At 37.7% G+C, this 16,443-nt stretch overlaps 1 protein-coding gene across 1 annotated transcript; it reads left to right on the top strand.

The window, feature by feature from the left end:
• The first annotated feature begins 1,686 nt into the window (after positions 1 to 1,686).
• LOC111457465 (truncated transcription factor CAULIFLOWER A-like) lies at positions 1,687 to 5,752 on the top strand. The gene is made up of 8 exons (XM_023099670.1): positions 1,687 to 2,094; positions 3,017 to 3,098; positions 3,788 to 3,852; positions 4,011 to 4,110; positions 4,197 to 4,238; positions 4,893 to 4,934; positions 5,019 to 5,131; positions 5,250 to 5,752. The coding sequence occupies exons 1-8, from the start codon at positions 1,910 to 1,912 to the stop codon at positions 5,362 to 5,364; spliced, it is 744 nt and encodes a 247-aa protein (XP_022955438.1). The 5' UTR covers positions 1,687 to 1,909; the 3' UTR covers positions 5,365 to 5,752.
• Positions 5,753 to 16,443: the final 10,691 nt, after the last annotated feature.

The raw sequence follows: 16,443 nt of genomic DNA on the forward strand, positions 1-16,443 counted from the left end.
CCAAGAGGAGAAAAGAGACCAATCCAACTTTGCAGAAAAAAGAGAAGAAGAAACATTGTTAATGTCATTCCATGCTATGAAGGGTGCAGATCATGGCATGTGGGTCTAAGACTCCAGATGCAGCAACCATATGACAGGTTGTAAGGAATTCTTCTCAACTCTAGATGAAAATTTTCATATTACTGTTTGTCTCGGCAATAATTCAACTGTCCAAGTGATGAGGAAAGAAACAGTAGATATCAAGACTAGAAATGGCTTTGTAGAGTCAATTTCTAATGTATTTTACAATCCTGATCCGAAGGCCAACTTGTTTAGTATCGGTCAATTGCAAGAAAAGGGGTATGTGATCACATTCCAAAATAATGAAGGTGAGATTTATGACTCCATAAGAGGATCGATTGCTAAAATGTAGATGATCACCACCAACCGTTTATATCCATTGACGTTAAATATCGTTGCTAGAAGTTTGATGATGAAGAAAGAAGATACCAATTGGCTTTGGCATTATAGGTATGATCATCTATCATTTAAAGGGTTAAAGACGTTGTCTTCAAAGATGGTGACTGGGTTGCCAAACATCACTCCTCCAACAGAAATTTGCGAGAGCTGTGTAGTAGCAAAGCATAAAAGAAATTCTTTTCCATCCGAAAAATGAAGAAGAGCTCAAGCAATTTGGAGTTGATTCATTCAAACATATGTGGTCTAATCTCTCCAGCATCAAATACTAACAAGATATGTATGTTGGCATTGGTGGAAGAAGTAGAAAATCAATTAAGCATTCCTTGATGGTTATACAAAGTTCTCTTCTTCCAAAAAAATTCTACCAAATTTCTCTGCTACCAACATAGAAATTCTGTACTAGTAAAGAAAGAGACTACAATAATTAGAACTATCTCCCTCAGAATGGAAAGGATAGGATTTGAAGATGAAGATGAATAAGAATGGAAAGGATAGGATTTGAAGATGAAGAGATTGGTTGAGAGGGCGCTGAAGACTTGAAGCCAATCACTGTTTAAATAATTAAGTTTGTACATACTTGGTTGAAAAGGATCTCAACCAATAATTGAGAGGGGATATTATGACCTGCTGGTTTAGGGCATGTCCATATCTAACCTTTTATTTTGCTATTATTGTATGTCTTTCATTATGGTATATCTCTCGTCTTATGACTCCTCCCCACTTTTGATATTCACTCGTGCCAAAACCAATTTGTCTCATAATTCAAATCTTCTTACCCAAGTTATTTATTTTTTATAAAAAAAAAAACTCTCCAAAATGCTTTTTAAAACTTTCTCCAACTGGGTTTTCTTAGGTAGAAACTACCGGATAAGTCATTCCTACCGTTGATTATCCAAATTTGAGTTAACTGACTTATTCAAGAATAAAACAAGTGTCATGTAATTGCGCGTAAAATGTAATAGTAACACATGAAGGAAAGAAAGAAAGAAATAAATAAGGAAGTAGAAACTAAAATAAGTTTCTTTTTAAGGCCCCCACCACCACAAAATGCAAACTCACATACTCTTTCATATTATAAATTTGGCTGACAAAAAAAACATTTGAGACATTAACTACTCATTCGTCCTCCAACCATTGTTCGACAACTCAATTGTACTATCCTCTCTCTCTCTCCAAAAAAATAAAAACAACAAACAATTATAGAATTATTATTTATTTATTTTTCTTTGTTTCTTTCTTTCCCACGTTAGCAACAACAATCTCTTCTTTGGTTCGAGGGCAAATCAACAATTACGGAAACAATAAGAATAACAATTCTTCTTCTTCTTCTTCTTCTTCTTCTTCTTCCTGTTCTTCTTGTTCTTCTTTCCCATAGCACAGATGCTTCTGTCGTGTAACAATAAAGCTCCATCTTTTTAGGGTTAGGGTTTATTTTGTTTGGAAATCCGCCATGGGAAGAGGCAGAGTTCAGCTGAAGAGAATAGAGAACAAAATCAGCCGCCAAGTCACCTTCTCAAAGCGTAGAGCTGGTTTGCTCAAAAAGGCCCATGAGATCTCTGTTCTTTGTGATGCAGATGTTGCTTTGATCGTCTTCTCCACCAAAGGCAAGCTCTTTGAGTACTCCTCTCATTCCAGGTTCTTCCCCATTCCATTTCATACTCTTTTTTTTTTTTTTAACTCTTTTTCTCTTCATAATTAATTCAAATTTATCGACTTAGATCGAGTTGCTGGGCTTTAATTCGTCTGTTTTTAGAGTAATTAGCCTACAGATTTGCTTATGTTAACAAAAAAAAAAAAAAACCATCTTTATCATCTTAGATTTTTTTTTTTTTTTCTTTGGCTAAATTCAAAAGAACAAGCAAGAAAAATAATGCAATAATTCGTTTTCTCTCTCTTTTTGGCTTTTTATTTAATGGGTATGTTTTGAATTTTTACTTCGTTTACTTGTATTTGTGTTTGCATTTGAGTTAAATTTAGTGTAGAAATTATAATATGCATGTAGTAGACAAGACACAAAGACGACACAAAGACGACACACAGTACATGTTGTATTTATTTGATTTGATGCTCTGAAACAAGGAGAAAAACATGGGAGTGTTGCAGCAGAATTTCGATATACCACAAAATTTTATATCAACTTTTTGTTTTATTAACCATTGGTCCTTTTTCTTTATTCTTATTATTTAAAAAAAAAAAATTGAATTGGCTTTGGACACAGGTGAAAAACCTAGAGCCACGTGTCGGGAGACCATGATGTTTTTTTTTTTTTGTTTCTTATTTTTCTTGCTTCGTAGCTCGAACCTAGTATTTGAATATCTCTATGTTGTTCTTAGTGACCTCGAATGAAGAGATTTAGGTCTAAAAAAGGACTCAAACCTTAATAATGAAGGTTTTAATTTATGTATGCATGAGATGCATGTGATTGATAATCTGTTCATACTGTTTTTTTGAATGCCATTAATTTGTGAAATTTCTTCATGTTACTCATTAAGGTTAATAGTAATAATAATGATCATATTATTAATAATTAAGGCTTTGATTTGGTTTCCAAAAACAGCATGGAGAAAATCTTAGAAAAATATGAAAGATATTCTTATGCAGAGAGACCATTGGCCCCAAATCGAGATTCTGAGTCACAGGTAAATAAACATATCTCACCTTCATTGCTACTCTTATCTCTTGTCCTTCTCGACATAAGAACAAGTTACAGATATCGATCTACTAGATTTAGGGTCTCGAATATATGTCTTGTTTGTAAGGAATCACGATTCTCCATAATAGTATGATATTGTCGACTTTGAGCATAACCTCTCATAGGTTTGTTTTGAGTTTCCACAATAAGTCTCGTACCAATGAAGATATATTTTTTTATTTATAAACTTAAGATACTTATAAACTTATGATCATTTTCTAAATTAGCCAATGTGGGACACCCTCCCAACAATCCTGACCATTGTTTTGGAATTAGAACGTTGATCTTGCTAGCACAGTAGTAATTGTGTTCTCTTGTCCTTTCATTGGTTTGAGGGCAAATCAAAGTCCCACGTTAATGTTGTAATTCGTTCGATCGTGAATTCCTCTAAAATTTATTTTTAGTTGAATATAATAGGATTTTTTATAAAAAAAAAAAACATTACTAATTAAGCTAATTATATCTTTCTTAGTTCATTTGACCGATAATTCTTAATTATTACTAATTTGTTCCATTATAACATTACTTTCAGTACTGAGTTGCTACAGTTTATGTAGGATGAATAGTAGAAAAATAGAAGGAACTTTTCTCCTTTTCTTATTAACATATTAAAGAATAATTAAAATGGTTTGGCAGGCAAGTTGGTGTCAGGAGTATCCAAAGCTTGCAGCCAGATTGGAGATTGTGCAGAAGAATTTAAGGTATTTGAACAGTTCTTATGTACTATTATTCATTTTGATATCATATCTACGAACAATTGTTAGACAATCATACCAAAATTTGGCACCATAAATGGGATGTAAATCTCTTCAAATATTTTTTCAAGTATTAATAAATGTTTGTGCTATTACTTGTTTAGGCATTATTTGGGAGAAGAGCTTGACCCTTTGAATTTGAGAGAACTTCAAAGCTTGGAGCAACAACTTGATTCATCACTCAAGCGCATAAGAGCCAGAAAGGTCTGCCCTTAACAATGCCCTAATTTTGCTCGTCCATCTCCAAAATTTTATAATTCTTAGCATCATTTGGGGTTACTTTGTTGCAGAATCAACTAATGCAAGAATCCATTTCAAAGCTACACAAAAAGGTGAATAACTTACATTTGAAGCAATTGTTTGGTATCATTTTCATGTATGACTCTAATTGCTAAGGAATCACGACCCTCCACAATAATATGGTATTGTGAGCATGAATTCTTATGGCTTTGTTTTGGGCTTCCTAAAAGGCCTCGTATCAATGGAGATAGTATTCCTCACTTATAAACCCTAAATTAGCCAATGTGAGACCTTCGAACAGCCTCCCCTTAATCAAGACTCGACTCCTAAAAGGCCTCGTATCAATGGAGATAGTATTTCTCACTTATAAACCCTAAATTAGCCAATGTGAGACCTTCGAACAGCCTCCCCTTAATCAAGACTCGACTCCTTTTTTGGAGCCTTCAAACAAAGTACATCCTTTGTTCGACACTTTTAGTCACTTTTGACTATAATTTCGAGGCTCACAATACTTTGTTCGATATTTGAGGATTCTATTGACATGGCTAACTTTAGGGCGTGGCTCTGATACTACGTTGGAATCACGACTCTCCACAATGGTATGATATTGTCCACTTTGATTTGGGCTTCCCTAAAATGTCTCATACCAATGGAGATAGTATTCCTCACTTATAAACAAACGATGATTCTCTAAATTAGCCAATGTGGATTCCATCTCTACAAACCTCATCATTTGGTTCATGCAGGAAAAGGAATTGCAAGAGGAGAACAGGAAGCTAGCAAATAAGGTATAAATTAATATCCCATTCGGTGTTCTTTATCTAAGTAACTTCTTGTCTAATGTTCTTTATTTTATGATTTGAAAATATAAGGTAAAAGAGAATGAGACGGTTTGGGTTGAACGAGGACACTGCGAGCTCACAAATTTGGATCATAATCACCACATTTTAGCAACGCCACCACCACTTCCTTCTTTGTCAATTGGGTATTGCCTCTTACTCTTTTAATAAAACAAAACCCTTTTTCCATCTTCACCAACTCAATTTAGAAACCCTAATCTTAAGACCAAAACAAAATAATGATAACTATTCATGTGAATGTAGAGTAAACTGCCATGGGAGAGGATCAGATGAAGATGAAACAAGGCCAACAAGCACCAACAACATCCAAATACCAGCATGGATGCTTAGCCATGTGACTGAAAACCCTCATAATTAAAAAGCTACTGGACTGTCGTCTTCTCGGTTGCAGGCAGACGTCGTTGCCCTCACTACCACCATTGTCACAAATAAAATGGCCATGGGGGAGAGGGGAGAAAAAGAGAAGACCACTGCAAAGGTTTGGTTTTTGAAGGTGTGAAATAATGCAAATGCCCAACGTTTTAGACAACTTCTTTGACACCAAAAATTGGTCAACCAAATCCCAAAGCCTTGCTGTATTATGTAGGTGATCATTTGTCAAGACCCCTTGTGACTCCAAATGAACTTGAAACTTATGGAAGAAAAATGAAAAGTGGATACTTCCATTTCTCTTTTATACCTTTTGAACTTATGGGTGTGTCGGTTAATGTGTTTATTACATGTATGCAATGTATTGACTAACCCTTTTTGTATGAGGTCTTTGTTAGAAAAATTGTAGAGGTCCTAGCTAATGATCATTCAAGTATTACAAGATGTAAACAGTCATACGAATTTTTACGTAGAAGATGTCTTTAAGTAGTCACTGAAAACATGAGATCTCAAGTGGAAGAATAGATATCATCCATTCTTACCTTGTTACCTTGGATATTAACTCATGAACCATTCAGTCGTGAAGTCCCTTTGTGAGTATATCTGTTAGTTGAAGTTGGGAAGGCACATAACTAATGCATACTAACCCCTTCTCTAATTTTTCCTTCATAAAGTTTCAATCAATTTCAATTAGTTTGTCTTATCAGGTTGGATAGTGTGAATGTTTGCTGAATCACCACACCTCAATGGGGTGAGAGTTCTCTTATTTATAATTATTTTCAGAATACAGAAATATGGTAAATTACAAATATTATGGAAATAGTAATAAAAGGAAAGAATAATAAATGAATGCAATATATTTGCCTTTAATAAGAGGGCAAATATGGTAACCCGTAATGTAAGGCAAATATCTAGATATTTGCCTTATAGTGACGGTCAACTATCCTTAACACCCCCCCGCAAGCTGAGCGTCGGATTTGAACGAACGTAAAGCTTGGATCTGAAAAATTCAAAGAGAGGTCGAGAAATACTCTTTGTGAAGATGTCAGCAACTTGGAGATGAGAGGGTACATATTGTGTGCGAAGTTTGCCAGCGATAACAAGTTCTCGAAGGAAATGATAATCTAGTTCAACATGTTTGGTCCGCTTGTGAGAAACGGGATTAGAGCTCAAAAAAATAGCACTTTTGTTGTCACATAAGAGTAAGGGCTGCTTTGAAATAGGGACCTTGAGGTCATGCAAAAGATGCGTAACCCAAAGAAGTTCAGCAGCGGTTGTGGCAAGAGCACGATACTCAGATTCACAGCTGGAGCGTGAGACAGTAGGTTGCTTTTTGGCACTCCAAGAAACCAGATTGTTACCAAGATAAATAGAATAGCCGGATGTAGAACGACGAGTATCGGGACAACCAGCCCAGTCAGCATCCGAATAGGCGACTAGCGTACTAGGAACATTGGATGGACGAAAGGTAAGACCAAAGTGGAGTGTTCCTTTGACATAGCGAAGAATACGTTTGACAGCAAGAAAGTGATCTGCAGTAGGGGCATGCAAGAATTGACTGACAGAATTGACAGCATAGGCAATATCTGGACGCGTAATAGTCAAGTACTGAAGGGCGCCAACAAGAGATCTGTAGAGAGTAGGATCAGAGAAAGGAGAACCATCAGCAGTCAAGTGTTGAGAAACAACCATAGGAGTGTGAACTGGTTTGCTATCGAGCAACTGAGCACGAGTAAGAATATCTCGAGCATATTTTAACTGACTAATAAAGAGACCATCAGGAGTGGGTGAAGCTTCAAGACCAAGAAAGTAACTGAGAGAACCCAAATCTTTGGTAGCAAACTCAGAATGAAGCTTGCGAGTAAAGCTGTCAATAAGAGATGAGTTGTTGCCGGTAACAATAATGTCATCAACATAAAGAAGCAAATAGATAATGTTAGATTGCTGATGAAAGACAAAAAGGGACGTGTCAGCGCGACTGCAAGAAAACCCAAGTGTGAGAAGAAATGAGCTAAAACGCTGAAACCAAGCACGAGGAGCTTGCTTTAAACCATAGAGGGCTTTCTTTAATAGACAAACATGAGTGGGAAATCGAGGATCAATATACCCAGGAGGTTGTTCCATATGAACACGTTCAATAAGAGTTCCATTGAGAAAAGCATTCTTGACATCAAGTTGTCGAAGAGGCCATTTATTTGTGACTGCAATAGAAAGCACAACACGGACAGTGGTAGCTTTGACAACCGGACTGAAAGTGTCAGTGTAGTCAAGACCAGGAACCTGAGTATAACCTTTGGCAACAAGACGAGCCTTGAAACGCTCGACAGATCCATCAGGCAAATATTTAATACGAAACACCCATTTAGAGCCCACGATGTTGGTGTTAGCAGGGCGAGGAACCAAAGTCCAAGTATCATTTTGTTGTAATGCTTGAATTTCTTCATCCATGGCAGCCACCCAAGCAGGATTCTTAGCCGCAGATTTGAATCCTTTTGGCTCAGTGGATGCAAGAAGAGCAGAAAGAAGTCCAGATGAGCCCAAAATACCAAGATTTGCTGGATGACGAGTCTTGAATATACCAGCTTTGGCTCGTGTGATCATAGGATGAGTGCCCAAAGAAGAGAAATCAACAGGAGGTTCAATAGAGGTCGAATTAGAAGTCGAGGGTGGCAAAGTGGAACCTGCAAGAGAAGTATCAACCTGCACAGACTCATCTACAAGGTCAGAACAAATATCACACGGGGATGAACTGGATCGAGGAGTTTGCGGTGATGAAGTGGTAGGGGGGGATGAATCAATATGATGAAAATGTGGTTCTAAGAAATTTGAAATAGGAATAGAGGAAAGAGGTTGGGTCTGGGAGCTAGGGATAGCAGGAAAGTGGGTTTCATCAAATTGAGCATGACAGGTGATATATAGCTTAGTGGTGGCCGGATCAAGACAGCGAAACCCTTTATGAGCAGGACTATAACCCAAAAAAATACAAGGAATGCTGCGGGGAGAAAGCTTGTTAGGCATATAATCATGCAAATAAGGATAAACACGACAACCAAAGGGATGAAAATTGTCATAATGTGGAGTGTAGCCATAAAGGAGTTCAAAGGGTGACTTACCTCCAAGAAGTGGAGTAGGCAACCGGTTGATAATATAAGCTGCAGTGCTGAAGGCGTCAACCCAAAAACGAGAAGAAAGATGAGAGTGAAAGAGAAGGGCCAAGCCAGTCTCAGTCACATGACGATGTTTTCTCTCAGCACGACCATTTTGAGCAGGTGTATATGGACAAGAGAGTTGATGGTGGATGCCAGAATTACGTAAATGAGTTTTGAAACAAGTATTAGTAAATTCGGTACCACCATCGCTTTGAAATACCTTGATACGAGAAGAATATTGATTTTCCACAAATTTTTGAAATTGAAGAAAAATATCAAAAAAATCAGATTTAAATTTTAAAGGGTAAAACCAAGTGAATCGAGAATAATCATCAATAAAAATAACATAATAAAGGAAACCCGAATTTGATTTGACGGGAGAAGGACCCCAAAGATCACAATGAATAAGATCTAACACATGAGACGACCTACGTTCATTGCGGGAATAAGGCAATCGATGACTTTTTGCAAGCTGACAGGTATTACATAATGATGGAGAAGGCAATAAAGACGTAAGAGAAAGATGACCTTTTCTATTTAAAAAAGAAATAACAGAATGATTCACATGACCTAGACGAGCATGCCATAAATCATATGAAGCACGTAAAGATTTGTTTCTAAGGGCTGAAATAAAAGCAGAGTTGCCGCGCTCCAGCACATATAGCCCTCCATCTCTTTTACCGGTTGCCACCACCCTTCCTGTTTGACGATTCTGGATAGTAATAAGATTATTAGTAAATGTAACGGAGAGAGGAAAATCAGACGTTAATTTACTTATGGAAAGAAGATTTTTAGTGAGGTGAGGGACAACCAAGACATCTAACAAGTGAATATTTGGAACAGGAGAAAGAGTACCGGTGTGGGTAATGGGTAGGGAAGCACCGTTTCCTACAATCACAGAGTCCTTACCCGTGTAATTTTTAGACTGATCCAAAATAGATGGGTCGGCAGTCATATGGGCCGAAGCTCCAGTGTCCAGAAACCAATCAGCAGTATCGGGTCTAGCAATAGAACATGACGTGTTAAAGGCTTCAGCAAGGTGAGCATGAGAAGAATCAGGTCGAACATACCGTTGGTTGCAGCGGTCAGCATAATGGCCCTCTTTGCGGCATATTTGGCAGTGAGGTGGTCGACGACCTTGAATTGAGTGGGTTCGTCCTCGATTAGAAGAGTTATTTTTGTGAGAATAAGAACGACCTCGCTGGTTGGTAAAGGAAGCAGGGTGGCTTCCATGGGTGCGACCACGATTAGTGACTGTGAATGCTGTAGGAGTGGAGTTAGAGGACTCAAGGGAGAGCTGAAACAACTCAAAACTTTAAGCTTTAGAGACTAAATCTGCAAAACAGGGGATAGAGGTAAGAGCCATCTGAGCAGTAGAAAAAGCTGAAAATTCGGTGCCGAGTCCACGAAGGAACCAGTGCACTTTATCAATGTCCTCGACCGGTCTGCCAATGGCATGAAGTTGGTCACAAATTTTTTTTGAAGGCACGGGCATACTCAGCAACAGGTTTGGTGCCACGTTTCATCAACTGCAAGTCATCCTTGAGTCTCAGTTCACGAGCTTTCGACTGATGGCTGAACGTAGTTTCCAACGCAAGCCAAACATCACGTGCAGTAGGGAGACCAACGACAACAGCCATGGCTTCCTCAGTGAGAGAGGAGAGCAGGAGACAGAGAAGTCGTTGATCGACTGCTCTCCATGCCAAATATTTGGGGTTGAGTGTTGAAGAGGTTTCTGGTTCAAAGCGAGGTGGTGGAACCCTGGTTCCATCGACATAGCCCAGCATGTCTTGACTCTCAAGAAGAGGGAGAAGTTGGCTTTTCCAAAGAAGATAATTGGAGGAAGAAAGTTTGATGGTGATCATATGGATTAGAGTATTGAAAGGAAGAAGATGATAAGAAGATTCGGAAGCCATAGAGAAGAAAGGATCAGGGTTGTTAAACCGAAAGGGCTCTGATACCATGTGAATGTTTGCTGAATCACCACACCTCAATGGGGGTGAGAGTTCTCTTATTTATAATTATTTTCAGAATACAGAAATATGGTAAATTACAAATATTATGGAAATAGTAATAAAAGGAAAGAATAATAAATGAATGCAATATATTTGCCTTTAATAAGAGGGCAAATATGGTAACCCGTAATGTAAGGCAAATATCTAGATATTTGCCTTATAGTGACGGTCAACTATCCTTAACAGATAGGATGACTCACTAATGCCCACAACTTGTATAATTATTATGAACTAGATTTTTGAAAAGGTTCTTAAACTAATAGTGTTTATCATGAACATAATAGTTTAATCAAGGTCTAAAAGGAGTAACAAAATGAACCTCCAAGCTACTTGATATTTCTATAGAGTGACTGCTATACCAAGTTTTAGGAGTCTTGAGTCTTGGATGAACAAAAATATTTTCCTTGGACATCAAGTGTTTAAGAATGTGGTCAATGGACCATTTTTTAAACGAGAAATAGTTTTAGTTGGTCTAGACTTGTTCAGTGACATACAGTTATAAGTTCCCTTGCTTTGATGATATAGAAGGTTTATTCAAATGTTTCGAGTTTGACTCAGTCAATTCATGCAAGCATAACTTGCCGTTACAACGAGACTGTGAGAAAAGTTTTTTGTAATTAAGAAATTTGTTGACCTTATGTGTTGAATAAATATTAAATGTTATTGTCTTGAGTGAGTTTTAAACTCAGAAGCCAGTAGAAAAGTGAGAGGCCAAGAGTCTAGTAGATGAAAGACGAAAAGTTGTTAGAGGAGATAATATCGTTCTTATGGCTATAATTAGTTTTTGTTTCAGTTTTAAAAGGGCAAGTGAATGCTTATGAATAGATTGTTCTTTCTATTGGGAAGACTGGAGAAAAAGACATAAAACAGAGAATAATAGAAAAGTATTTTTTCAGAAAAAAATAGTGTGTTTTGTCTCTCCACTCAAAAGAAAAAATAGTGTGCCTGAGATTTTTTTTTTTTTTTTTTTTTTTTACAATTTGGTACGGGAGCCAATGACGAATGTAACGGGTCAAATGCCGCTACCGTGACTAACGAAGAAAAACTATGAGAATTTGAGCATTCAAATGAAAGCTCTTCTCGGTTCTCAACATGCATGGGAGGTGGTCAAAAAAGGTTTCGAAGAACCAAAAGATACCACGGGTTATATGGCGGCACAAAGCAAGGCGTTGAAAGAGGTGCGATCAAAGGATAAGGCGACACTATACATGTTGTTCCGAGCCATTGACGAGTCAGGCTTTGAGAAGATTACCAGTGCAACTACTTCAAAAGAAGTGTGGGACATTTTAGGAAAAGTGTTCAAAGAGGCCGACCAAGTCAAGCAAGTGCGTCTCCAAACTCTTCATTGCGAGTTGGAGAGCATGAAGATGAAGGAGTCAAAAAGTGTATTTGACTACATCACGCGTGTACTAACTGTGATAAACCAACTCAACCGAAACGGAGAAGTATTAACCGAGACGCAGTTGTGGAGAAGATTTTGAGATCATTAACCAACAATTTTGAGAACGTTGTATGCGTGATAGAAGAGTCAAAGGACCTAGCGACGTTCATGGTCGATGAGCTTGCCGGTTCTCTCGAGACACAAGAGCAACGTAAGAAAAAGAAGGAGGAAACACTCGATCAAGCACTTCCAATCAAAGATGAAAAGGTACTCTATTCTCAAAATTTTCAAGGTAGAGGTCGTGATCATGGAAGTCGTGGTCGCAGTGATCAAGGCAGCTGTGTCATGAAGGATTTTATAAGGAGAAGGGACAGTCGAGCCAAGCAAATTGGCGTGGAAGAGGACGCGGTCGAGGAAGAGGCGGCCAATTAAATTATTCCAACATTGAGTGCTACAAATGTCACAAATTTGGTCACTACTGGTCGGGAATAAACTTAAATGAAAAGAACTAGTTTTTAATTTTGTTAATTTTAGTAAGGTTTTTGAAATTGAGTCGTAATAAGGAAAAGGCCAAATAAAAAATGAAGGGCCAATAATAATCGTAGGAGAGAGTGGGTTATGGGATAGTCCATTTTAGATTTTAGAAAACCTATAAATCAATTGGTTTTCGATAAGGAGTTACAAAGTTAAAAAGTATGTAATAGAAAAGGGCTTTTCACAATTTCTTTGTCTCCTTATCTCTCTCCTCTCAACATCTCCTTTAGGGCTTCGTAAGTGTTATTTTAATAAGTTAGTTCCAAAGCGAGCGTTTACAAACGGGTATCAGAGCAGATTATTATTTTCAACAAATTGGTATTAGAGCGAATTTTATTTCAACACTATGCAAATGATTGTAACTCCAACAAATGTTATAATTGTGGTAAGGTGGGGCATTTTGCAAAAGATTGTCGAGTCGATAAAAAGATGGAAGGAACAACCAACCTAGTCTTGGAAGATGTAACAAAGGAAGGTCTTCTCTTGATGGCTCAAAATGAAGTCAACATCAACAACGACACTTTGTGGTACCTCGACTCAGGGACAAGCAACCATATGTGTGGTCACGAGTATCTATTCAAAGAGATGCAAAAGATTGAAGATGGTCATGTGTCATTTGGAGATGCTTCAAAGGTGGAGGTCAAAGGCCGAGGTAAGGTTCATTACTTGCAAAAGGATGACTTAATAGGGTCAATCCAAGATGTTTATTATGTACCAGACCTCAAGACCAACATAGGGCAACTCACTGAGAAAGGTTACTCGATATTCTTAAAAGACCGGCTGCTACACTTGAAGGACAAGTAAGGGCGTTTGGTTGCTCGAGTTGAGATAGGAAGAAATTGGATGTCCAAACTGAATTTAAGAAGCATACGAGAAAATTTTTTGCGAGTTGACGTAGAAGAGAAGGCATCGCTGTGGCATTTCTGCTTTGGTCACCTAATCATGGCGGCCTAAAAAAGTTAGTGAAGAAGAATATGGTGCACGGGCTACCCAACATGGACTATGAAGGAAAATTTTGTGAAGAATGTGTGCTCAGCAAGCATGGGAGAACCTCGTTTCAAAAGAATGATGAATTTTGGGCTAAACAACCTCTCGAGTTGATTCATACAAACATATGTGGACCAATTATCCCCGAGTCTTTCAGCGGTAAAAGGTATTTCATTTCCTTTATCGATGATTACTCTCGAAAAACTTGAATTTATTTTCTAAAAGAAAAATCCGAGGCATTCGAGGTGTTCAAAAAGTTCAGAGTGATGGTGGAGAAGACAACTGATAGATACATCAAAGCTGTATGATCCGATAGAGGTGGCAAGTATACTTCGACGACTTTCATGAAGTATTGCGAGGAGCAAGGCATAAGGAGATTTCTAACCGCACCGTACACTCCTCAACAAAATGGTGTGGCCGAAAGAAAAAACCGACCATTCTCGACATGGTTCGGTCAATGCTCAAGAGCAAAAGGATGCCAAAGAAATTTTGGGCAGAAGCTGTGCAATGCGCCATCTATTCAAAATCGATGTCCACATGTGAAGTTAGATGATCAAACACCACAAGAGGCATGGAACGGACAAAAGCCTACAATTTTTCATCTCAAAGTGTTCGGTAGTGTTGCTTATGCTCACGTACTGAATCAGCGAAGAACGAAGCTCGAAGACAAAAACAAAAGGTATATTTTTATTGGTTATGATGAGAAGACAAAAGGATACAAGCTAGTTGACCCGATAAGCAAGAAGGTGATGGTGAGTCGTGATGTGCAAGTAAATGAAGCAAGTGAATGGATTGGAACAATTAAACGGAAGTTGATATCGAAGTTGGAGAATCATTAGTCGTTGCAAGATTTGTATGATTCAACAAATGAGGTACACCTTGTATGTTTTCTAGCATATGTTAAAAATATCAGCTTTGAAGAGGCGGTGTGAGACAAGAAGTGGCAAATTGCCATGGATGAGGAGATTAGAGCGATTTATCACAATAATACATGGGAGTTGACAAAATTACCGAAAGGAAGTCAGTCCATTGGTGTGAAGTGGGTGTTAAAAAAAAGAAGATGAATGCTCAAGGCAAGATAGAGCGGTACAAGGCACAACTTATTGCGAAGGGATACAAGCAAAAGGCAGGAATCGACTATGACGAAGTGTTTGATCCCGTTGCAAGAATGGAGACAATCCGATTGCTCATTTTTCAAGCGGCTCAATTCAAATGGCCAATTTTTCAAATGGATGTCAAGTCCGCATTCTTGAATGGTGTGCTTGAAGAAGAAATCTACATCGAACAACCACCGGGGTACATGAAAATTGGAGAAGAGAAGAAGGTACTAAAATTGAAGAAGGCGGTTTACGGGTTGAAGCAAGCACCGCGAGCATGGAATACTTGTATCGATACATATTTCAAGGAGAACAGGTACAAGCAATGTCCCTACAAGCAAGCACTTTACACAAAGAAGAGTGGAGGTAATGTGATATTTGTTGCTCTTTATGTCGATGACCTCTTTTTTTTTTTCTTTTTTTTTTTTTTTTTTGTAACAATGATGAGATGATAGAAGAGTTTAAGGGCACAATGACACGAGAATTTGAAGGAAAGATTTGGGCTTGTTGAAGTTTTTCCTTGATTTTGAGGTTAAACAAGGAGAGACGGATATTTTTATATCACGGGAGACATATGCAAAAGAGATTTTGAAGAAGTACAAGATGGCAAATTGCAACCCGTATCAATACCAATGGAACCATGTGCAAAACTCTAAAAATACGAAGAAGGAGTACGAGTAGATGCAAATAGGTACCGGAGTTTGGTAGGAAGCCTTCGCTATCTTACATGCACAGGGCCAGATCTTTCATTAAGTGTTGGCATTATAAGTCAGTTCATGGAGGAGCCGATTTATTCAGATTGGAAGGCATTGAAGCGAGTCCTACGGTACATCCAAGGAATTGTGTCACTTGGATTGTTCTACTTGAAAGCACAATATTACAAATTGGTTACTCTGACAACGATTGGTGCGGAGACATAGACGATTGGAAAAGTACATCGGGTTATGTATTCTTTATGGGCAACACAACATTTACTTGGCTTTCAAAGAAACAACCAATTGTGACACTCTCGACGTGTGAAGCTGAATATGTGGCAGCATCTTGGTTTTTTTTTTTTTTTTTACGTGATATGACTTTGAAATTTGTTGAGCAAGATGGAGCTAAAACAACTAGGTGCAACCGTGATTCAAGTTGACAACAAATCAGCAATTGAGTTGGCAAAGAACTCAGTGAACCATGAAAGAAGTAACACATTGACGTTCGTTTTCACTTTATCCGAGATCATGTGAAGGAAGGAAGTGTAGAATTGATGCATGTGGCAAGTCAGGATCAAGTTGCGGATATTTTTACAAAACCGCTATCGAAAGTACTTCTCGACAAATACAAGAAGATGATTAACATGACGGATAGTAGAAGCATTTAAGTTTACGAGAGAGTTCTGTTGAATAAACATTAAATGTTATTTTATTTAGTGGGTTTTAAATTCAAAAGCGAGTGGAAGAGTGAAAGGCAAAAGGCTGGTAGATGAAAGGCCAACCGTTGTTATGGGAGATAATCACGTTTTTATGGCTATAATTAGTGTTTATATTGTTCTTTCCAAAGATCAATACGGAGAAAAAAACATAAAATAGAAAAGTAATAGAGAAATATTTTTTTTAAATAGAGTGTTTTGTCTCTCCACTCATGTAAGAAAAAATAGTGTTTTTTTTTTCTTTTTACAATACTGAGAGATGACGAGCTGGAGTAGTAAGGTAACATCAAAAGGTTAGCATCCTACCTTATGTTTATCAAAGAAGATGAGATTGTCCGCTTTGTCCTTAATTTAAAGTTTACATTAAATTACTGATGCACAATGAGTGAATTCTAGATTGATTAAGTTCTTCAAGATGGTAGGACTAGTGAAGAGTTGTTAAAGGATATGTCCAGACCACTATTTAGTGAATTGGAAGGGTACCAAAAGGTTCA

Source organism: Cucurbita moschata, unplaced genomic scaffold, assembly GCF_002738365.1.
Source record: "Cucurbita moschata cultivar Rifu unplaced genomic scaffold, Cmos_1.0 Cmo_Scf00020, whole genome shotgun sequence".
In the NCBI taxonomy this organism is placed as follows: domain Eukaryota; kingdom Viridiplantae; phylum Streptophyta; class Magnoliopsida; order Cucurbitales; family Cucurbitaceae; genus Cucurbita; species Cucurbita moschata.

Coding starts and splice junctions, on each gene's coding strand:
- LOC111457465 (XM_023099670.1), top strand. CDS start 1,910: ATGGGAAGAGGCAGAGTTCAGCTGAAGAGAATAGAGAACAAAATCAGC. Junction 4,239..4,892: donor TTTCAAAGCTACACAAAAAG/GTGAATAACTTA, acceptor TGGTTCATGCAG/GAAAAGGAATTGCAAGAGGA. Junction 5,132..5,249: donor CTTCCTTCTTTGTCAATTGG/GTATTGCCTCTT, acceptor ATGTGAATGTAG/AGTAAACTGCCATGGGAGAG.